The 25,453-nt window shown below is 32.5% G+C and overlaps 1 protein-coding gene across 1 annotated transcript; it reads right to left on the reverse strand.

Annotated features, from left to right (window-relative positions):
- Positions 1–1,346: 1,346 nt before the first annotated feature.
- Positions 1,347–24,338, reverse strand: LOC127726727 (uncharacterized). Its single transcript, XM_052234201.1, has 5 exons — positions 23,915–24,338; positions 19,474–19,626; positions 13,775–13,901; positions 8,137–8,340; positions 1,347–1,912 (listed from the first exon to the last, which is right to left on the reverse strand). Exons 1-5 carry the CDS (start codon positions 24,328–24,330, stop codon positions 1,730–1,732), a joined length of 1,083 nt encoding a protein of 360 aa, XP_052090161.1. The 5' UTR covers positions 24,331–24,338; the 3' UTR covers positions 1,347–1,729.
- Between the last annotated feature and the right edge of the window lie 1,115 nt (positions 24,339–25,453).

Genomic DNA, 25,453 nt, shown 5'->3' on the forward strand with positions numbered 1-25,453 from the left:
TTTCCGATTTGATTTTTCCTTGCAGAACAGTATTTTTGTTATTTTACTTTTTACACTTTTCATTATTCGCAAAAACAAACTTAAAGTAAAACTCGTCATTAAGGGGTTATTACTCGCTTAGGATACAACTTATGATGTCAGTCATACTGGCAAATTTGTAGACCTTGAATTCCTAATAATTTTCGCCATCAAGTTTCTACCGCAATAGCGAAGGGCTAATATTTGTCTTCTGATAATTTTTGAGAAAAAATAGGAAGAAGGAAGATTTTGAAATTTTGAAAGTTCTGCCATGAACCTAACCTAATCAAACCTTTAGCATGTATCTGAGCATAGTAAATGGATCACGAATGACAAGGCTTGTCAAAATGTTCTCCATAAAAATTTAATTGTGCCAATGCCAAAACAACTTCACACCAAATAAGGCCATGGGAGAATAAAAGTGTTCTCTCCCCTTAAGACCAACAAATTCTCAACTGCATCATAAAACTATGCAAAAATTTTAGTCAATGGACTGAAAATGCAGAGCCATATACATTTCATCTTCAAGGAAAATAGGAAATAGGCATATCTTGACATTTTGAAAGATTTGCTTATTCAGATTTTCTATATTCTTATCATGGTGTTTTAAAGATATAAGACAATAAATGAATTTACCCTTAAGGTTATTTTCAGCCATAGTGGCCATGTTGGTTGACTGACAGGAATAAAAAAAACATGAACTTTATTTTAGATACATTAAAGGATGATTCAGCCCGTTTTCGATTAAAATTAGTCTTGCAGTTTCAGGCAGTAGACGATTTTTTTGAAATTTTTCATGATGGACAATAGACGACAGATTCTAAGTCATGGCAATAGATCACCAAACAATAGAAAACCAATGTTTGAATAGAGAAATGTTCCTAATACAGCAATTTTGCTGGACAATGGAATTGAAAATATTCTTGAAATATTGGTCATAGATTTTCCAGACTCTTTCAACAACTAGGTATAATCATATAAACAGAGAGAGAGAGAGAGAGAAATCTTAAGGCTTTACATGGTCATTTATGCAGACTACATTGGAAGATGATCTTAAGTCGGCAATTCCTAACTTTGACAAATTGTTGACAGCACCACTTTTCAACACTGTAGCAATGAAGACAGTGATAGAGGAATGTGGTATAGTTGACAATAAGACTACTAGCCACAAAAGACGAAATGAAATCAGTTATAGGTCATGGTACAGATTTCAAGAATGAACAAAACTCACACTGTTATGTTAATTAGGCAATTAAAGGTCCCAGGATGACAAAACGAGAAACAATTTAAAGGAGAAACCAACAGTTTGATTTACAAGAAAACAATAATTAAAAATCATTATGATTTCTGCATTTTTTCGTTAAAAAAAATCATAAATTATTCTATATTTACAAAATGAAATTGTAAAATGACAACATATTTATATTGTAATGAGATTCAGTTTATTCAATTCACTGTTAGAGTATATATATAGTTTTTACAGTGTCCAGCACTGACTATTTGAGCGTTTGACAAATAAATCGGACATTTGTCAGAACTTTATCATGTTTATGAGTGTTCATATTCTACCACCACATGGTAGGTGAATATTTTCATATCTTCTCCAATAAAAAAAAGCTGCTATGTTCAACATTCTCCATTTCTGTTGTTCAGAATGCCAGCACAATAGATGTCCTTTTTCTTTATCAATACATCTCATTATCAGTATCATTTAAGTCATTACTGACTGAGCTTGTGCTAATCTGAGGAAGGCATTGACCAAAACCTTTCGATCACCAGCCTTAAAAATATCAAACAAGTCTGAGTAGTGCAGCTTTCCTTTGTCCTCTTCCATCAATCTGTCTCCTATATGATTTAAATAATATGAACTGACTTCAAGACATGTCAGCATAATCTGTAATAAAAGAATAAAAAATTCGTAAGGGTTCCACGGAACCCAGTGTCTCGCCTACTTTTGCTGTTAATCGCAGGCTCAACAAAAATGAGGAAAAAAAATAATAAAAATATTCCTCTCTATACTATCTTTTGATTGTAAGTAGCTTCTGTCCAAGTTTGGTAAAAATCCAGGATAGTTTATCAATCTAATAAATGTTTTAAAAACTTAAAGTGCAGACTGTATGTAATGTTAACTGGAAGAAAAACTAAGTCCATTTACAAGTAAAATACGGAAAAAATGGAATTTATTTTTTACTTTTTTACAAAATTTACTTCTGGATACTATCTTTTGATCATAAACAAGGTTCTTTCCAAGTTTGGTAGAAATCCAGGATAGTTTAAGAAAGTTATTAAAATTTCAAAAACTTTAACCACAGAGTGAATGTAATGTTTCATGGCAGAAAAACTAAGTCCATTTATAAGTAAAATACAGAAAAAATGGAATTTTTTTTTTTACAAAATTTACTTCTGGATACTATCTTATGATCATAAACAAGCTTCTTTCCAAGTTTGGTAGAAATCAAGGATAGTTTAAGAAAGTTATTAAAATTTCAAAAACTTTAACCACAGAGTGAATGTAATGTTTCTTGGCAGAAAAACTAAGTCCATTTATAAGTAAAATACGGAAAAAATGGAATTTTTATTTAAAAAAAATTTACTTTTGAATATTATCTTATGATCATTAACAAGCTTCTGTCCAAGTTTGGTAGAAATCCAGGATAGTTTAAGAAAGTTATTAAAATTTCAAAAACTTTAACCACAGAGTGAATGTTATGTTTCTTGGCAGAAAAACTAAGTCCATTTATAAGTAAAATACGGAAAAATTGGAATTTTTTTTTTACAAAATTTACTTTTGAATATTATCTTATGATCATAAACAAGCTTCTGTCCAAGTTTGGTAGAAATCCAGGATAGTTTAAGAAAGTTATTAAAATTTCAAAAACTTTAACCACAGAGTGAATATTTGTGGACGCCGCCGACGACAACGACGACGACGACGACGAAGACGCCGACGGAATGTAGGATCGCTATGTCTCGCTTTTTCGACAAAAGTCGAAGGCTCGACAAAAACATCTTATAAGATACTTATCAATTTTAGTCAGAGAGAACAAGTATACAAAAACAACAGTGCACATACTGAAATGTCTCACCTGATTTACTGACCATTGTTTTTTTGGTGAAAGTCTTAAGGATAAAGGTTTTACTACAAGCATCACATAAAAGTAACATTCTTAAACATCAATGGCAATGAGATCAAGGTCAAATAAATACTGTCAGACAACAATTATTCGATATACCAAGAATAGGTAACCTATTGCTTATGGTAATTGAAAAACAAACCAAAACACAAAAACTTATCATTGACCAATGCACCATGACATTGAGTTCAAAGTCAGATTATACCTGCCAGACAAACATGTACATCTTACAATAATTTCATACACCAAATTTATTTGACCTACTGCTTATAGTATTTGAAAAACAGACCAAAAAATAAAAATACCATTGACCAATGAACCATGAAAATGAGGTCAAGATCGCATGCTACCTGCCAGACAGACATCAACACCTTAGAATCATTCCATACACCAAATACAGTTGACCAACTGCTTAAAATGTTTGAAAAACAGATCAAAACACAAAAACTTATCAATGATCAATGATAAAAATGAGGTCAAGGTGAAAGGATACCTGCCAGACAGACATGTACACTTTAAAATCATCCATACATCAAATATAGTTGACCTATTGTTTATAGTACTTGAAAATAGACCTAAACACAAAAACTTAACATTGAACAATGAATCATGAAAATGAGGTCAATAACTGTCCTAGATTTGGATACATCAAAAGGGACGATTTTTTGTTCCAAATGGTTAATTTTCTTTCTTTGGACGGTGATGTTCCTTTGCCACCATCTTACGGTGTTTATATATCACAACTCGTACGCTATGCCCGTGACTGTTGTGACATTTTGGATTTCAATGAACGTAATCTATGTATTACTGGTAAATTATTAAGTCAGGGATTTCATTACCACAGATTACTTTAAACCTTTACTAAATTTTTCCATAGATATGAAGATTTGGTTTGGAAGTTTGGTTGTACATGTAGAAAACTTATTTCAAACGGGATAGCACATCCTAATTTTTACAGAGATGTTGTTTACCAAGCCCGAAATTTAGAAACACTCAGAATAAACTTATCAATCCTTTAAATACACTTATTCTAAAAGGTTACCAATTCAACACTGTCATTAGATCTTTGAATATTGTTTTTATTGGTACTAATATTAATTTTGTTATCAGTAAATCAAAATCAAACTAATTATTGTTTTTTATGCATATGCACATTCAAGGCTCTCAAATCCTGTATCTTGGCATTACACAAGGTCATGTTTTCCCTAACTGTTAATGACATCTTTATTCTAAATACATTGGATGTTTGATACTGATCGATATTTTTGTCTTAGATGCATGATTTTTTTAATAGTTGTTATTGGCTATGAACTAGCTGTCAATAACTGCAAGTACTCTCAGATCTGTATTTAGTGTCTTTTTTTGTTGTAAGGGATGTATAAGTACCCTGCCACGTCCGGTCTTGTATTTCTACTTTGTATCGATCTGATGAGTAAAGCCCTTTTCAACTGATTTTTATAGTTTGTTCTTATACTGTACTGTTACGCCACTGTCCCAGGTTAGGAGAGGGTTGGTGCCTTCAAACTAGTTTAACCCTGCCACATTCTGTATGTGCCCTTCCCAAGTCAGGAGCCTGTAATTCAGTGGTTGTCGTTTGTTGCTGTTTATCATATTTGTTTTTTGTTCATTATTTTGTACATAAATAGTTTTCTCATTTGTATTGTTTTACATTTGTCATTAAAGCTGCCCATGGGTTTTGCTCATTGTTGAAGGCTGTACGGTGATCTATAGTTGATAATTTCTATGTCATTTGGTCTTTTGTGGAAAATTGGCAATCATACCACATCTTCTTATTTTATATCAAGGTCAGATGACACCTGCCAGATTGACAAATACCCCTAAACATCATTACATACACCACAAATAGATGACCTACTGCTTATAATGTCTGAGAAACTGACCTTATCATGTAAGTTTTACCTTGATCACTTATCCATGAAATGAGTTCGAGGTCAGGTGAACTCTGTCTGACAGACATGTAGACATTCCAAGGAACCCATATACCAAATATAGTTATCCTATTACTCATAATAAATAAGAAATTCACATGACAAAAAAAACATAATTTCTTTTTCAAGCAGTCACTGAACCATGAGAATGAGGTCAATGACAATGAATATATGAGAAGGACTTTGTAACATAAGGTGTGTATATATACAAGGTATGAAGCATCTAGGTCTTCTACTACAGAAAAGCGCTTCGGACGCATAAAATTATTAAACGTGTTTTCAATTTTTTACATCACTGGGTCGATACCTCTGCTGGTTGACTATCAGTCCCCGAGGGTATCATCAGCTCAGTAGTCAGTACTTCGGTACTGACATGATTTATAACAAACCTTTCTTAAATTGTCTGTTTATAAATTTTGAAATTATAAAGAAACTAAGGTTTCAACTCCCTCAGGCAAAGTTGACATTAGATGGATTTGGCTATTTGTTTTAGGTATTTTTGTCATATAGCTCTTCAACTGTTTCGGTACTTATACATCCCTTGGATTTCAAATGTTTGGCTTTGAGCGTTCCTGATGAAGGTAAATCCAGAAAAGCGCTTCGGACGCATAAAATTATTAAACGTGTTGTTTTCAATTTTTTTCTGAAGTACAAAGCTTTATACAAATAGTTTACCCCGCCCTCCAGCTGAATAGTGATCCCTTTGCTTGCAGTTGCAGGCGAGACAAAAATAGAATGAATTATGAAATTCTGTTTTTTAATTGTACTTTTAAATTTAAAAGTATAAGCAATTCTTGGTTAGGGTTCGTGGTGTCTGTTGTACTTACTGTCTAATACTTAATGGGGCTTCCCAATAATCTCTTTAAATAATTTATAACTTTTGTAAACAGATTTTATGTTTGTTTCATTAGTTTTGAAATGCTTTTAGACATTACTGTCATAAGGCATTTTGTTACATGTATTTCATAGTTTTTTTTAACTTAAAACTTTATTTTGTTTGATGAGTGTAGCAATAGTTTACTCAGCACAAAACTCTAATTCTTTGTACAATAATGGTTGAACTTTTGTCATATTTTTGATAATATTTTTTCTTGCATTGCATCTTTATAATCTAGTCTTTGAAATCTTTATAGTAGTCGTTTTTTCCTACACAAAATTACCTTTAAAAGGAATAACAATTTACACGCCTTAGGCCAAAAAAGAAAAGTTCTTATGTTGTGCTGTTACACTACTGTCCCAGATTATGGGGAGGGTTGAGCGCTCACAAACATGTTTAACCCCGCTACATTCTTTAAGTGCCTGTCCCAAGTCAGGAGCCTGTAGTTCAGTGCTTGTCGTTGGTTCATGTCCCTCATATTTGTTTTTGTTAATTGTTTTGTTATGAATTAGGCCGTTAGTTTTCTCAATTGAATTCATTCACATTTTTCATGTCGGGCTTTTTATAGCCGACTATACGGTAAGGGTTTTTCTCATTGTTGAAGGCTGTACGGTTGCCTATAAATGCTTAGATCCACTTTATTTGAACTTTGGTGGATAGTTGTCTCATTGGCAATCATACCTCATCTCCTTATTGTTATATATTTGTGTGCTTGCAGTAACCAGACTGATCTTGCAACAACCTGAAACTTTTATTTTCTAAAATAATTGACGAGACATTACTTTGTGACTTCTGTTAGAACCTGATGACACTAGAAATATAAAGAACATATACTGCAAGGGTCCATGATTGGTCAAATAAAGAATTTCTATTTCTATTTCTATTCTCATAAAATATGGCGTCATTCTTAATTGAAAAGAGTGAATGTAAAATCAAAAGCACACCTTTTTTTTAGTAAATAAATACAGTATTTTGATACCCCGAGTAACAAAGATGCATTGGGTATAATGTTTCTAACCCATCTGTCCGTCTGTCAGTCTGTCAGTCCTGTTCTTGTCATTACAACTCCTCTGAAACCACCTACAGAATTTCATAAGTTTTTGTAGATAATAAGGACATACTTTGTAGATGTGCATATCAACAGGAAATTATGATTCAATTCTTTTTCTAGGAATTTTGCCCCATGACCTTTGAATTTTTGCAAAAATACTACTACAACAGTTTGTCATTGCAACTCCTCTAAAACAAAACAACAGAATGTCATGAAACATTACATAGACATAATATCCACAAAAAATGTTCATCAGTTGCTTTTTATAAGAAATATGAGTCTTTGAAAGAAGGAATCTGGTGAGATTTGTTTGCCCAGTGATAATGTGGGGGCATGGGGTATGTGAGCGTGCTTACAAAGGTATGTAATTAATAAATGTATTTTTCTTACTTAATTACATTTCCATTTTTAAAGTGCATGAAGCATCACACTTTGTGAGTACTATGACTGTCTTCATGCATGAAATGCCAAATATTTTTTCCATGGATATTCTCACAAACACAATTTTTGTTTTGGCCTTTATAAGTGGTTTACTCCTTTTTTTTTCCTTCTTTTTTTTTTGGGGGGGGGGGGGGGGTGGGGCAATGGTCAAATGATCAAATGATCTAGTACTATTTAATATGATGTCATTACAAATCAATTAAATATAGTACCAACATGAACAATTTGACTGAAATAGATTAATTTTCATAAAATGTTGACAAAATATTTATTTTGGCCTGTTGACAAAAATATAAAAAATTCACACAATTTACCCTCAAGATCACCCCAAGTTTTTGGTCTTTAGTTTTCTATGTTGTGTTTTGAGTACTGTCTTTTGTTATTTTTCTTTTTCTTTTTTTGCTATAGCGTTGTCGGTTAATTTTCAACTAATAAGTTTAAATGTCCCTTTGGTATCTTTCGCCCTTTTCACAGGAATAATTTCTTACATAGCAGTTTGACAAGCACTAACTTTGATCATTGAGAATCTTGATTCTCTTTACTTATAGTATGTGATTAAAACGTTTAGCTGATTTTTTAAGAGTTAACTCCCTTATGTGTTCTGTGCCCCCTTAACTTCAAGTAATTATAAGAGTACTGCATCAATACATGCATACATGTTTATACCTTTGATCCAATAAACATAATTCCAAAACTGCATGGCTTAAAAGCAGATCTTTTAACTTCCAGCAACAGCTGACCAGCATGCTGAGCTGCTCCTTTTATATCCCAAGGAAGAAACTTACAGCCAACCGACTCTCTTTGTTCTGGGTTTAGTCTTGTGTTTTGTCTTGTGTGCACATCATCCCTTGAATAATCACATTCTTCCAACTATACAAAATATATGTAGCATCATATTAAGTTTAGATTTTATTTTTTTATATTTTGCACTATCTCTATCAAAAAAGAGCTTGTGTTAATTTCAATGACTTTCTTTTGAGAGGTGACAGAATTTGTCACAGAAATTGCCAAGTTAAATATTTTTCAACATGTTCAAACAACGATCATCACTAGAAAAAGTTTGACAGTGCCCATATGCATGAGTTATCAATCTTGATCAGGTAATGTACAGTACACACAGAGAGGATGTAATCTCATACTCCCAACACTGATTCTGGTGTAACACAGTGTCATACTGTGAAACACAGATTTCTCTCCCAAAAAACACCAAGTAATTACTCCCACCTGGGAGGGTTTTATGACCTGTTGATTGCAGGTAAGAGTAATAAAAATCAACAAAGCACGACTGCATGGTCTGACAGTGACATAATTACAGGTCAACTATTCTCTCACTTCTTCCTATTTCAATCATTTCCTATTTAGTTTTATTTCTGAAAGCACTAAAAAAAGGTTAACAAAATGATTTTTAAAATTTTTATACAAATATGTATTTTTAGATTGGAAAATTATTTACATTCTTTCATAATCTCATAATCAAGAATGGCAACTTGATATTTACAATAAGTTGTATTTATAGTCAGTTTAAACATATAGATATTAGTATATACATGGTTTAAAAAATAATAGTAATGATACAAAAAAAATAATGAATAAAATAAAATAATGTAGATAAATTACATATATATATTATATTTATATAATCTTCCTTTATTTCTTATCATTTAAATTTAGAAAAAACGATTGAATAAATTCAATTAAAATATATGTCTTTATTTTCTATTAATAATACTCCACTTACAGGTGATGTTTTGTTTGTTTTTGTATGTTTCTTAGGTATGAAAAACCAACACTGTCAGAACAAATGCTGAATATAATTTTAATAAATAAAGTTGTACAGGATTCTTTAATAAAATCAGATTATAATATGTCTCTGATTAAATTTAACGATTCTCACACTTTTCATCATTTTTGTGACTGTCATTTAATGACAGGAAACACAAGAAATGTTTATTGTAGTCATCAACTACTGGCACACTTCAAAGGTAATCATAGCAATAAAAATCATGTTGTTGGGAGAAACCACACCAAGGTAATAAACAATTAAGGAGTTTTAGGGAGGAATTACTCCAAGTTTCTCCCAATTTCCTCCCAAGATTTGGAGAGAGTTGCTGGAGTTTCTTGGTGTGACACCAAGTTTTTACACAGTGTAGGGAGTATGAGATTACATACTCTCTGTGTGTACTGTATACCAAACGATCTGAAAGTTGTTGGTTGCTATAGATCTGTCATATTTGTTTTTCATTTATTGTTTTGTCATAAAGCATGCCCTTGGTTTTTCCGTTTGAATTGATTCACATTTTGTCCTGTCTGGGCCTTTTATAGCTGACTATACAGTATAGGTTTTTCTTATTGTTGGACCCATACGGTGATCTATAGAATATTGTTGCTTAAATCTCCTTCATTATACCATATCTTTTTTATATATAAATGATCCGGTTCATATCATTTGGTTTATGGTTAACAGTTGTCTCATTGGCAATCAAACAACACTTCCTTATTTTTATACCTAGACAAATATCTGTAAATTGAGTATAGGCTTTGACCCCAAAAGAAACTGACTCATTACTGTAGATTTCTAAAAAAAAATGGGATTGACAAATTCTTGGGGAGAGGGGGGGCTTTTTTTTTTTATCTTTTTGATTAATGGGTGAGCAGTTGAGACATCCTGAATGATCCCTCATTTTTCATATATAATTTTGAATATATAAAAAAAATACCTCATCATAGATTTTTTTTTTACAAAAAAATACCTCTATATAGCTATCATGATTTATGATGATTATGCTATTTCATGGTGAGGTAAATAGATTTGACAAAATGTGATGCACTTACAAAAGTTATTTTAATTGATTCAACCAAAAAAAACAATAATTGGTATTTGATTAGTTTCAGATACTTATGGTGTAATCAAATGGTGTAATCAACAACCTTGACATACATTTCATCTTTAATTCCTTAAAAGACCTTATCATATATTATTTTTGCAAATAATCCCACTCAAGCCAGTGCTAGGTGCCGTCTTAAAGGAGACATGACACGATTTTCAATTTGTGTTTCAAAATGTTTATTTATACTTAACTTTCATCAAAAAATAAATGGATAGCAATATAAGTGTCAACTATTTGGTAAAATATGTATTTTAATGAGAATTTGATGCAACGATTTATCGACCTGTCAAATATGCATATTTCCATCCCAGAAGTCACTCAGAACGAGGCTACTACGTCAGTGGTTACATTCATTCATATTGACATATGGGTACAGCACAAATTTAATTTCGATTATTATCCAACAAAACGCATGACAGTGATAAACAATGATTATGTGTGACGCCGATGGATTCAACAATATAATTAAAAAGATTATTGACATGAAATTTTCTGTTTTTTCGAATGACACGCAGACTTAGAAGGTGTAAAGATGGGACTTTTTAACAAGCCCAAACTACACTTCTTTCCGCCCACTTTCATAAGGAATCCAGAGTTGGGGTCTCGGGTGCCATGCCATGAGTTCATCATAGGTCACATGGGGGATTGATAAGACATATAGTTATTACGCAATATATCTTCATAAGCTCTTTGTGTACATCCTGGATGTTGGTTTTGCCGAGGGCACAGGTGAGATTGGAATATATTATTGTTGTGTACAGTAAAACAGGTACAACTACCTGATCATATATGTTTAATGAATATCGGTAGTACGACCATACAATACCCTATGCACCACCAATTAAATACCCTAACCCGTGTTGATAACTAATAGACAACCTGTATATAGATCTTATTTTTATTGCTTTTAAGAATATGCAGATATAAAAAGGTTTATAACAGATGCATTTTTTAATTGACTTCTTGTGATGGAAAAATAATATTCTTGTATGCTTGCAAGTCTATAACTTCATAAGAAATTGGTAGACAAAAAGCATAAAAAGCAAACAAGGAAATGATACGAGAATGTGAATCATAAGTCTTTTACATTCTTTTTCTGACACATTCCCTAATTCCATTCTCAGTTTTATTATATTGAACATCGAATATAATTATTGACAACTATTTAGTTGGTAAAGATTCAGATGATGAAAAACATTTCTTTTTAAAATGGAAACTTTATAATAAATGAAGAAAGTGTCGTTTATCGTACGGCCTCCAATAATGAGAAAACCCCATACCATATATTCGGCTACAAAAGTTCTCAACGTGAAAATGTGAAACAATTTTAACGAGAAAACTAACTTATTTATAACAAAATAATTTCTGCAGAAAAAAATTGACAGACATGAATAAACGACAACCACTGATCTATATGCTCCTGATTTAAGACAGGCACATTCAAAATCAGTGGTATATGTTTGTGAGCGCCTACAATACCATCTCCCCCTCCCAACGTGTAACAGTGGTCTTACAGCAGTACATAAGAACTATAAAAACCAGTCTAACGCAAAAGTTCGGTATGAAGTAGAGAAACCCCTAACGTTAAAACAATAGAGGCAACGCACAAATACTGTTAGCCAGATCAAAGCCAAGTACAGCTATAATACATAACTCATGTTCTCGAAGACTGAAGTATGTTACATGTAAACATTTTCCTGCCCAGTCCGATTGAAAATCTAACATTTATTCAAATGACCCCTTTTAGAAGAAATATTTTGAAAAAGAACATTATGTGTTGCGAATATTTTCCTGGACTCAAGCGTTCGCTGGTAGCAATAAACAAATTGATTTTGCTAAATGATATTTGGAAGAGAGGGGTGGAAATAAGTGAATTTGAATTTTCTTTGTGTAATTCCTTAAATTTGATGTTAGATTTATAAGGGTCTGGATGGAATAGCATACTTTAGAAGTGTATAACTATATTAATTATTTCAACATAAGATAGTTTTTTCTTAGAAATGTATGATTTTAAAAGGTAAATAACATAACACATGACTAAATCACATTACAGGTGCCTTCTTACCCTTCACCTGGTCAAGTATGCTATAGGTGTCAACATTTAATCACTGAAACAGCAGCCTCCAATAAATGTTTTGTATTGTGTAATTTTATACATAAGGTGAGACGTAAATAAATATTGAAATGAATTGTTTACATAAAAGGGGAAAAGTAATAAAATTGTTAATTGAATATCCTAATGCAGAAATAGTGTGATAAAGGATTTTTCACTATACAAATCCTTTGTGTGATGTATGGTTTCCAACCAAAAAAATTATAAACATAACTTTTGGTGATAATTTATACCTATTAAAAGTCTCTATGTAATAAAAAAATATAAATAAATAAAAACAGACACTTTGCGAACGCCTTATTTGATTTTACTATCGTTTTTTCTGCTTCTGGCGCACACATAATTATAACATTACCGTAACAGAGAGAGAAAAAAGAACACTTTGATCATCAATAATTAGAAATTTATATTTTCAATCATGATTAAAAAGTAGTTTTATTTAAATGAAAAAAATGCAGAAAGCGGTCTATTAAATTTATTCATCAGACAAACCAAATATGTATGGTAACAATCCGATCGGTATTGTCTGAAAAATCGTCGTTTTTGGACTCTTCGCATGAAGAATTAATATCCTTTTCTTTGTTATTTTTCACACACAATGTCTTTATAGTTTATCAGTAATCAGGAAAAGTGCTGTCAATACCGTCCATAGTGTATCCACATCGTCCAGTTAGAGACATTTTCCCAGCTTGTAACCACTGACGTAAGCACGATCACGTGATCGTTATCTAATTAAAAATCATTCTTAATGACAAGCACTGGATTCTCTGACCAGAAAAATGCCGATTTGTCAGGTTTTGACCAGCAAAATTGTACAAAACATGTTTTAAGACTAATATTTATTAATTTAATAAAAAAAAAAAAAAAAAAAAAAATTGTGTCATGTCTCCTTTAAACTTGCAGTGAGGTGAGAGTTTTTTGCTACTTGTTAAAGGACTCACTGTGACTTTGAGATGAAGAACGGCAATAAAAGCGCTGTTTCTTTGCTTTTTGTGTGTTTTTTGCTGTGCGTATACTGATTTTGTGTTATGGATGGATACCCATATCCTTTGTTATTCTATTATCATATATTATGCAGTTGAAAATAGTGATTTATTCCAGCAGCTCATCCCTACCAAACACTACATATATAGTAAGTGCACCCCCCCAACCACCCCCACCCCGGGACATATTATAGACATTTACAGATGGAAAGGTGATCATGACCCAGTGAAGAAAATTAAATGTGACCCCAATATTTATAGTCTGAAATTCCAGTATTTACAGGAACATCAAGGTATAAAATATTAAATATAAAACCAACCTTTGCAGTAGAAACAGTGGCATAGCCCTGTAAAGAACCAAATGGAATTTTTACTGCTTGGAATTCCAAATCTGGAAAAGCAGCGACAGGACATCCCTCTATAATTAGTTCTTTTTTAATACCATCACTGAAATTTATTTTAGAAATTACAACAGAAATATATACATGATATATAATTTGTTAATCGTTGTTAATGCTTATGACTATTTTAACTTATAATTCTTCCTATACAATTTTAAATCCTGAAAAGGATGTTTTCTGCTCAGTTTCAAAATAGCAAGCTTTTTAAAAGATGGTTAAAAATTGATAGTATATAAATAACGGAACTAAAAATGCAGAAAAAATGAAAAGTCAGTGTCCTTGTTTTTGAGATACAAGTCAATGAAAAGTTGACAGCAAATGATTCTCTGTAGGTTTTTCATAAATTTAACATTGGTACCTTTTTCTTTCAAAAACAATGAAAAAATAACTAGGATTTTATAAGATTTTCAAAATGGTTTTTTTTTTATATGAAATAAAATTATGAAAAGAAAATTTGGGGCTAGCCCCTTAGCGAGTAAATTTTTCATTGCACTATTTCTAAATGGATAAAACCACGGCTGTCATTTTTTATATACCGAAAAAATATCGTGAAAGTTCTGGTAAGGGATCATGAGGGAAACCTTATCAAGAAGACACACGTGACGTCAATAGATAATCTAATTCATTGAATTTTAAGGACAAATTTTGAAAAAAAGTAAAACTGTCTGTCAATATGGTTCAACATCATGATCAGTATTAGTATCTTAGTAAAATTAAGGCAGATTACTCTTCAACGTTCAAATGACATAAAAAATGCAAACAAACGTAATTTTTTTCCTTATATCATGTTAACTAAATTACTATTCTCTATAACAATGTTGTTCTTAATTAATGTTTCAAGTGGCTCTCAAAATTATTTTAAAGTAACTTGATAAGAAAGTGTGTCAAAATTGAAATATTTGAATAAATTTGATATTTATGATTGTGCAAGATGGGTATCACTTTTTTGGAGATTGTGAAAAGGATCGTGAAAAGGATCGCTCATTTGTCATTGCACACATTTTTGAAAGTGTTCAAATCAATGTGTAATTACATCTCCATTTGTTTTATAATTGGTACATTGTACTGCAGGAGACCGAACTTCCATGACTTTTTCTGGTTCTCTTTTTGTGATGGAATAATGTGTTAGGCTATGATGGTTCAATGCCCTTTGGTCAGGGTTTTTTTTTTTTTAATAAGACCATTTTGACTAGTCCGTGGTGTCCTTAAGTAAATAATGTATGTCTGTTGGTCTGTCAACATGTTTATGTTGTTATCATACATGTTATAATAAAAAAAAAGGTAGAATTTAAATGGAAAATAATAATTGATTCAGCATGTTCAGGGAATTTCAAATTTCAAGCATGTGGAAATTGGGGGTATATCTGGTAAATACAACATTTTATGGATTGATTCCCAGAGTTCAATTTTCAATTAGAAAAAGTTTTGAAAAAAACATCTGACAGTCTGAAAAAGTGTTCTAGGAGTTGCATGAGTTGAGTGAAATAAAATTTATTGTATTCTGCCATTTGAAATTGATTATTTGTTGTCCCAGTTGTGGTAAAAGCTGAGCTTTTATAAAAAAAAAGATCACAAAATTTGTGAAACATCGTTTTGTGTTAGAATTTATATGCCATTCTGAACTATTTCTCGATGTCATAAAATAATTGTTGCCAGCTATTTTTGAAATGAAAGTCAAAGTGTATGAACAATTACATAGAAGAATATATAAAAAGAACATATCCTGAAATAATTCCTGGTTTGAATTTGCTGTGTTTAAAAGTTTCAATTCCACACAATGTCTAAATAGAGGCAGTGGAAACAATGAATAATAGGAATAAAAGAAAGTCCTGTCTTTGTTGTATTAGACACAAACATCTAAACTATTTGCATTCGAGCTGCAAAAAGTGTTAACAGTTGTGGGATCACTACATCCAGACATATGATTTTGAGTTAGAGTTGGAAGTGTAAGTTGTTATTTAATACTAGTGCTGCTTATGATTTGTATGATTGCCAATAAGACAATTATCCACCAGAGACCAAATAATGCATATATAGGTTACAGAAAGGCCTTCACCAATGAGCACACAGTTTTTTCACAATCAAAATAGCACATTGCCTGATCTTTCACGATCAATTTAGATTATAAAAATCAACAAAATACTTCTTTTAAAAAATAATCTTTGCCTTTTCAAACAAAAAAGTCTATCATGATTTATTGGAAAGTGACCATTGTAGATCCAAAACTTGTTTTTTCTTAAATGATTTGTATTAGGTTGTGTGTCGCCTTTTGAGTTTTCTTCAAAAGTACTGCAATTTTTGTTGACCTTAGTGCACAGTACTATTAAGTAAGTTGAACCATTTTGACAGACATACAAGTATTTCTTTTTCTGATTTTTTTTGCCTGTTGGTAATACAATGGATATTTTAAAAGATTTTGCAGTTGAATTGTATTCAATTGCTTTCACCATCCTATACCAGATATTTCACAATCCAATCACAATGCTTGACCACAGTTACTTATTCTTTCATAATCAATTTTCTCGATTTACCAAATGATAGCCAAGAAAGCCTGAGGAATCTGACAAAAAGTAAAAAAAAAAAGATCAGCGAACATCCTTAAGCTGTTTTTATACGACCGCAAAAAAATTTTGTGGTCGTATATTGGTATGACGTTGGCGTCGTCGTCGTCGTCCGAAGACACATTGGTTTTCGCACTCTAACTTTAGTTTAAGTGAATTGATCTCTATGAAATTTTACCATAAGGTTCAATACCACAAACGGAAGGTGGGGATTGATTTTGGGGGTTATGGTTCCAACAGTTAAGGAATTAGGGGCCAAAAAGGGGCCAAAAATAAGCATTTTGTAACTTCCAGACATAACTTGTGTGTTAGTGTATGGATCTCTCTGACATTGTACCACAAGGTTCCATATCACAAAGGGAATGCTGGGATTGATTTTGGGGGTAATTGCCTCCAAATTTTAGGAATTAGGGGCCAAAAAGGGGAAAAAAAACAAGCATTTTTTTAGTTTCATGACAATAACTTGTGTGTAAGTGTATGGCTCTCTGACATTGTACCATAAGGTTCCATATCACAAAGGGAATGCTGGGATTGATTTTGGGGGTAATTGCCTCCAAATTTTAGGAATTAATGGCCAAAAAGGGGCAAAAAACAAGCATTTTTCTAGTTTCCTGACAATAACTTGTGTGTAAGTGTGTGGATCTTTATGAAATTGTACTACAAGGTTCCATATCACAAAGGGAAAGCTAGAATTGATTTTGGGGGTAATTGCCCACAACGTTTAGGAATAAGGGGCCAAAAATAAGCATTTTTCTAGTTTCCAGACAATAACTTGTGTTCAAGTGTATGGATCTCTCTGAAATTGTACTGCAAGGTACCAAACCACAAAGGGAAGGCTGGGATTGATTTTTGGGGTAATTCCCTAGAAATTTGAGGAATTAGGGGCCATAAAGGGGCAAAAAAACAAGCATTTTTCTAGTTTCAGGACAATAACTTGTGTGTAAGTGTATGGATCTTTATGAAATTGTACTGCAAGGTTCCATATCACAAAGGGAAAGCTGGGTTTGAGTTTTGGGGTAATTGCCCTAAATGTTTAGGAATTTGGGGCCAAAAAACAAGCATTTTCTTGTTTCCAGACAATAACTTGTGTTCAAGTGTATGGATCTCTCTGAAATTGTACAGTTCATACATGTGAACCTCCCGACGGAAGTACAATAATCCCGTTTTCAGGGGTCTCCTCCCGACCTCCCGTTGAAGACAAAAAAATCCCGTGTATGAAATATTTCATGAATGAAAAATTTCAGCCCAACATATCCGGTGTAACTGACATTACTGAAGTTATATTTTACCTGTAAATCAATTAACATGCATAATTATATGGCTTCACTTGTCACCTTTGGTGTCAAACATACTGGTAATAAACGATTTTTACCTCAGCAGGCTAATTGCCGTTGTGTAATAAAACTTTGTTTATTTAAAATGAATGTTGGGTTACTTCCCTTGATTTATCCTGTTTTAAGTTACTTTCCTTTAAATAATGTAAATTTTTAAAAGAATATAAATAAAATATAAATTGAACAAATAATCATAAAAGGATGGTAATTAAATGATTTTAAATGTTTTAGGACAAATAAAAAAATAATAATTTGAAAATTATTTGAGGTTTCTATACTTCCTTTCAAGGCTTAAATTAAAATTTATATAATAACTATGACCCATGATAAAGTTAGAATGTGTTACTTATCATGCAATATAAATCAACTTGCATGAAGATAAAAGATCTACTTGCAGATAGATATGCAAATATTCTGATTGCAATGAATAATGGTAAAAAGATATGACCTAAAAAATTTAAAAAACATACTGAAAAAGAAAAATGTTAGATTGAACAAGTTGAAAGTTTAAGAAGATAGAGAAAATTTATAAGTACAAAGATACTATAAACATAATACATTCGGATGGAAAGTTGAAGAAAACACACTTTAACAGACAATTTCTACAGCACACGGTTACATTTACGACAGAATTTATGTCGATTAAAAACATCCTGATCTGAGTCCTAATCTCCAAAACTCCTGATCTTAGTTTCACAGTCCATCACATGTATGTGTACTGCAAGGTACCATACCACAAAGGGAAGGCTGGGATTGAGTTTGGGGGTGATGAATCATAAGGGGGTTCAAAAAATTTTGGGGGGGGGGGATTTTTTTCCCTTTTTTTCTTTAAAATTTTCCAATTTAAATTGGTTATTTCTGATTTATATATAAGCAAATAGTAATGATATGGTTTGAATAGATAAATTAAAATTTTTTAAGTTCTTAGACCACATTTATTCTGTGTCAGAAACCTATGCTGTGTCAAATATTTAATTACAATCCAAATTCAGTGCTGTATCAAGCTTGAATGTTGTGTCCATACTTGCCCCAACTGTTCAGGGTTCGACCTCTGCGGTCGTATTAAGCTGCGCCCCAGCGGAGCATTTTATTTTTTTTATTATTTCTGAAAATATTAAAGGGAGATAAATTTCATGTGAATATCTGTTACGGTAAAAGTTCCAATGCTGATCATGCTGGTGTTTGTTGCAATATATTCTACTATTTAAGTTGCTACATGTTTATATCTCATAGCAATTTACCGTATAATTATCTTAACCAAAATGCACTCCTAAACTTCTCAATTCACTGATAAAACTTAAATTATGTACATTGTATTCATGTCATTAATAAAACAAGAATGTGTCCATAGTATACGGATGCCCCACTCGCACTACAATTTTCTATGTTCAGTGGACCGTGAAATAGGGGTCAAAACTTTAATTTGGCATTAAGATTAGAAAGATCATATCATAGGGAACATGTGTACTAAGTATCAAGTTGATTGGACTTCAACATCATCAAAAACTACCTTGACCAAAAACTTAAACCTGAAGCGGGACAGACGAACGAACGGACGGACAGACAAGAAAACATAATGCCCCTAGGTGGGGCATAATAAGCATGATCATGATCATGATTAGTAGATTAACAAATTTTAATAACTCAAATCCTCAGTACATTAAACCGTTTGAAGTTTTAAATTAAGCTATTTATGTATATTATATATATAAACATTACATACCATCCTAAGAAACTGCAAGCTTTGCAAAATTCTCTCAACACTGGAACAAACAATGATTCATATGATGTTTCTTCTACACTTAGGAAATAGATAAGTTTCTTTACTGCTTCCACAAAACCTTGTCCATGAGTATGAACATTCATTTTTAACTGACTGAAAATATATTTAATTTTATTTCATTAATAAATTACTTGTTTTTGGGATAAAAGTAATGTATGTGATCAGATACAATGTAACAGGGCTATACATAAAATTGAGAATGGAAATGGGGAATATGTCAAAGAGACAACAACCCAACCAAAGAGCAGAAAACAGCCCAAGGCCACAATGGGTCTTCAACACAGCTAGAAAACCCACACCCGGAGGCGGGCTTCAGCTGGCCCCTAAATAAAAATGTGTACTAGTTCAGTGAAAATGGAAGTCATACTAAACTCCAAAACATATAAATGAACTAAAATTAAAAAAAACATACAAGACTAACAAAGGCCAGAGGCTCCTGACTTGGGACAGGCGCAAAAATGCGGCGGGGTTAAACATGTTAATATGCGGAATTGGCCCATATTGGATTTTGATATTTACTACATGTTTTGCAACATACATTTTGTACTCTTGTTACTTTTACTTCATCATGTTCATTTCATCAGGACAAGATTAAAACAAAATTAATTGTTTCCTTTTGGCGATACTACACTTATTGCTTTTGGGAGAGAGTAATCAACATAAGAAAATTCCTATTTCATTGTAAATTCTCATCTTTTTCTTTTTTTTCTATTTTTCATTGGTGATGACAATTTTATTGGATGAAGTTGAGAGCAATTTAAAGCAATTCCTATGTTCTTAATCATTTTTGTTTAAGTCTTTTCTAGTGTTTTAACATGTTTAAAGATTTTGTTTGATACCATTAAGACAAGTTAACACAAGTAAGTCCAATGAAAATGAAGACAAAGAATTTATCAGACATCTAAAGCATCACCATGATCACCATGATCATTGATAATTGTCTTAAAAGAGAGTCTCACTCTTTTTTTTCCATCTGTTAAATATAATGAATTGTCCCAGAGGGTAAAAAAAGACCTGACAGAGTTATTGGAAACCAACAATCTTCCTTGCATGGCCTTAAACCGGCTTTTTGGTTTTGTTTTCATAATAGAAATTGAATTCCAAGCCTACATGTACATGACCTATGGAAAGTGTTATGCCAAACTTTTGGTAGCCCTTTATATTTTACAAGAATATATCTAAACAGAGTTCTTTTAAAAAGGGCACTGGCTATGACTATCTGCAAAAAGTAACAATAAGAATTAATTATCGTTACTTCTGAAACTAATTCCACAAATGTATTTCTGGACAGGGACCTGCCTTCATACAGAAATTCCAGGTTTCAATAATATTCAATGTTACCTGCAGTTATTGTTACCTGCAAACTATATTCAAGCAGGCACTGATTTAATAATATATGATATGCCAAATTATGATATAAAAAACATTAACATAGTTAAACTTCCAGATGTATTGATTAATATGACGTTCACTTTTGCCATTATAAAGGGGTTGATAAAAACAACTCACAATAAATGACTTTTAAATTCCTACACTGACAGTAGGCACTCTTCCGTAAATTCCTACATGTATATCACAATGCCTTGTGCTATTACATGTACATCACAGTAAGAACCAATTGTTTTGATGACTTCGTTTACACAGATTGACCTCGGGTCAAGCGGTTTAACTCATTCATTAAAAACAACTTGAGGTTCAATCTGATTGGTATTTTCAGAATGGAACTGTTTAGTGTGTGTTAATAACTTGAATCCCCATTCTCTATTCTATATATATATATATGGATCTATACTAGTTTATGACGGGTGTCTTGAGTGGTACCAACTGAAATGTGTTGGCCTCAAAATGCCACTAAAGGCTAAATACTGCATGTACTGACTGTACAGAAAGCTAAAAAAATCTAAATATGTATAAACAATGTGCTTTCACATATATGTATATATTGGACAATGACATGAAGACAATACAAAGTATCCTGATGCGTCACACAAAAAAGACATAATTTGCAAATGTAAAATTTTGCAGGTTTCAAGAACTGCAGGTAATGATAACTAGAGGCTCTCAAGAGCCTGTGTCGCTCACCTGATTCTACATTGGTTTTGGAAATCATGTTAAAATAGATTAAAATCATAACAGATACCCTAATAATGAGTGAGGCCAAATTTGGTTTAATATTAGCCCTGTAATTTAATAAAAAATCCTGGTGGCCATCTTGAACAGTAAATCAGCAACAAAGTAGCAACACTTCATCAGCACCTCAAAAGGAACATTTATGCCATGTTTGGTTTCATTCCATTCAGTGCACCTCTAGAAGAAGCATTTGTATGTATTTCCAATAGGGTCTTATGTTAAAGGAAGTCCCCCCGCTGGCGGCCATTGTGGATGAAGGATCAGCTTCAAAGTAACAACACTTAGTCAGCACCTCATAAGGAACATTCATGCCATGTTTGCTTTCAATCCACTCAGTGTTTCTCTAAAAGAAGACATTTGTATGTATTGTCCATAGGGTCCTTTGTTAAACACTGTCCCCAGCTGGTGGCCATCTTGGATGATGGATCGGCTTCAAAGTAACAACACTTGGTCAGCACTTCATATGGAACATTCATGCCATGTTTGGTTTCATTCCATTCAGTGGTTCTCTAAAAGAAGACATTTGTATGTATTTCCCATAGGGTCCTATGTTTAACTAAGTCCCCCGCTGGCGGCCATCTTGGATGATTGATCGGCTTCAAAGTAACAACACTTGCCTTGGTCAGCACCTCATAAGGAACATTCATGCCATGTTTGGTTTCATTCCATTCAGTGGTTCTCTAAAAGAAGTTCAAAATGTAAAAAGTTAACGACGACGATGACGGACGACAACCACAACGGACAACGGACGCCAAGTGATGAGAAAAGCTCACTTGGCCCTTTGGGCCAGATGAGCTAAAAAATTATATTATTGTTACGTTTTTGTACCTGCAATTTCCCTGTCTGGAAACACATTTCAGCAATAAGTCTCGGAATTAACTGATAATTTCTTATTGGAACTTGTTGCAGGTAACTGGCACTGCATTATAGTTAATTTCAGCACCAAGTCAAATTGGGACCTGGTTAATTCAATCAGTTATGTGATTTTTCCTACGGGAGTCAAAATCTCCCGATAGAAAATTTCCAGTTTTGAGGCCCAAACTCCAGTCAAAAATTTTCAAATCTCCAGTTGTGACTTATCAACTCTGTCACATGTATGTTAAATTCGGCACCAGAGGTAGTTATTTTGGCACTCATGGTTAATTAACATGATGTTTTGTAAGTAAAATGCTGTTTTTTTCCAAATTTTTATTTAAAGATTTTCACTCTATTATGGTGCCAGCAAGTCAGTTTGGCATTTCAATACTTCTTATTTTCTCATGAACAAACCGCAGCAGGACTCAGTTAGCAAATATATATATATATATACAAAAAATTTGCAAAGCAAATTTACAGATCTAACATTGTTGGGCTGATGTTTAGACGAGTTGTATATACAGAATGTACACAGCCATGTATCACCATCATTGCTGGTGATCCGATGGATAAATCTGTTCATGCTGTTGTAGAGTTGTCACTGGTACATGTACTTATAAATATAATTATTTCTGTGACTGTATCTTGCATTAATTTGTAGGATCCTTTACAATAGATATTTCAGCTGATCTGTAACAATTCCATCTTCATGCCTTATATATCATGTACTGTATTACGACCCTAGATTAAAACTGACGAGGAAAGGTAACACCCGGCCACCAAAAGCTTTAATAATGTGAAGCTTAGGTGGTTTAGTGGTCTAGCGCGTCGGATACAGTGCAGGCGATTTTGTGTCACGATATCTCAGTAACATGAGTTCGAATCCCGGCGAGGGAAGAACAAAAAATTTGATATGCAAATTTACAGATCTAACATTGTTGGGCTGATGTTTAGACGAGTTATATACATGATATATATATATATATACACACACTTTAAGTCATATATTTTTGTATTTCTGCTATCTATTTGTATTAAATAATTTACGTTGGCACCAAGACTTTTATGTTTACCATTGTTTACTAGCAATATTCTTTAATTGGTATCTCTAAGTTCTTTCATTTTTAAATGAAAACCAATCAAAACATTATTAACAAAATATTTAGAAACAATTAATAGGTGCCGGAATGAGTGTAAATAGGTGCCGATTAGACCAGGTGCTGATTTGACTTTTTCTATAGGAGCCGATTTGACTAATGTACCCACTGGCACAGTGGACCAGATAATACAATGACTAAAAAAATATAAGGGAAAACAGTTATAGTTGAGCCAATGTACCTGGATTCAAAACTAATTGGATGGTCAATCACTAGTTGCAGAATGACAAAACACTTACGAATAGTTCCCTGCTGGGGCAAGTTCTTGAAGATGGCTTTTAATGTCAACTAGCTCCCGTCCAATAGAATCAAGATCTGCAAGTGACATTGCTTTTAACTGTTCAAAAGGGAAGTCAATGTTTATTTTTTCTGATATGTAATCAGCGACTTGTTTTAATTCTACATTGAGAGGAGGAATAGTTGCACAAATGTTCAGCAATTCTTCAGGATTTTTTGGCGCATCATCCCAACTTGTGCGAAGCCTGTCCAATATATGCGGTTCCCATGTTCTTGTGTCATGAGGAATTGTTGTCAACTCCAGGAATTTACTATTTGACCTGCTCGAATTAATTTCCCAGTCAGAGTCTTCATCAGATTCACTGTGACGCCGTTTTATTGTGTGTTTTTGACAGGATTGTGAAGTTTCCGATGCCATAAGGAGAGTATTAGTATAGGGGAGAGCAACTTGTAATTTGTAGACAATTTTGTGTCTATTAAGACACACCTCCTAGTGTAATGAGCACAACCGTTTACGTCAGCTATACCTTAAATTGCTTCAATCAATTCCATAAAATAAAATATCACATAAATTCTTTAATCTAAAGAACTATCATTAATGTTTCGACAGAACTACTAGGTCAGTGTGGGTGTTCAGCGCTAAACCTATTATCAATCCATGCCACGGTCTAGAATGTTGGGAAAATCTTTGAAATATTAAACAACAAAGTTAAACTATCAGGTCAGTGTGGTTGTTCAGCGCTAAACATGTTGATAGAAATAAGTGTACAGATCTACTTTTAGCTTTAATATCCAGTATCTGTAACTTGAATGTAACATATATATATATGGCTATACATAATTAAATCGCTTAGATAATATAAGCTTAAATGCATGGTTTTATAACTTATATCACCTGGTAGTGCTTATAGATAGATGTAATAGCATCGGCAGGCAGAATGTTATTTCTTACCTTTTATTACATGCTTTATTGAATGTAAAGATTTTTATTCTAATCATGGAAGTAATATTTAAATATTACTTCCATGTTCTAATTAAGTCATGCCCTGTAAATAGTATTTAAACTTTATCAAAAACTTTTTAAATAAGACCCAGATTTTAATGTACTTAGAAATTATTTTACAGGGATTTAAATGTATATAATGTTTTTTACTAGCATATTCATTTTAGGTTTAACCATCTCCTACATAGTAAGGTTGGTGTACTCCAACTATTGGAGGAAGATATAGAGGAAAGAAAAAGTCTCATAAAATTTTCCATAAGCTGCTTCTGCATGAATAAAAAATAAGTATTATTAATACCTTGATGGCTTATATATCAAATCTTTTAATCGAAAAGAGATAATAATTTTTATCCGGTTTTTTTTTTGTGGTTTTTTTTGTTTGTTTTGTTTTGTTTTTTTTTAATTATTTTTTTGGTTTTTTTTTTGGGGGGGGGGGGGGGGGGGGGGGGAGGGTGTTGTTGTAAAGTGTTCCTTAACTTTAAGGTTTGAAATGTAATTACCTTCTGCCAAGATCAAAGAAATACGATAAAGCTGTTGT

The sequence above is a fragment of the Mytilus californianus genome, unplaced genomic scaffold, assembly GCF_021869535.1.
Source record: "Mytilus californianus isolate M0D057914Y unplaced genomic scaffold, xbMytCali1.0.p SCAF_18, whole genome shotgun sequence".
Lineage (NCBI taxonomy): Eukaryota > Metazoa > Mollusca > Bivalvia > Mytilida > Mytilidae > Mytilus > Mytilus californianus.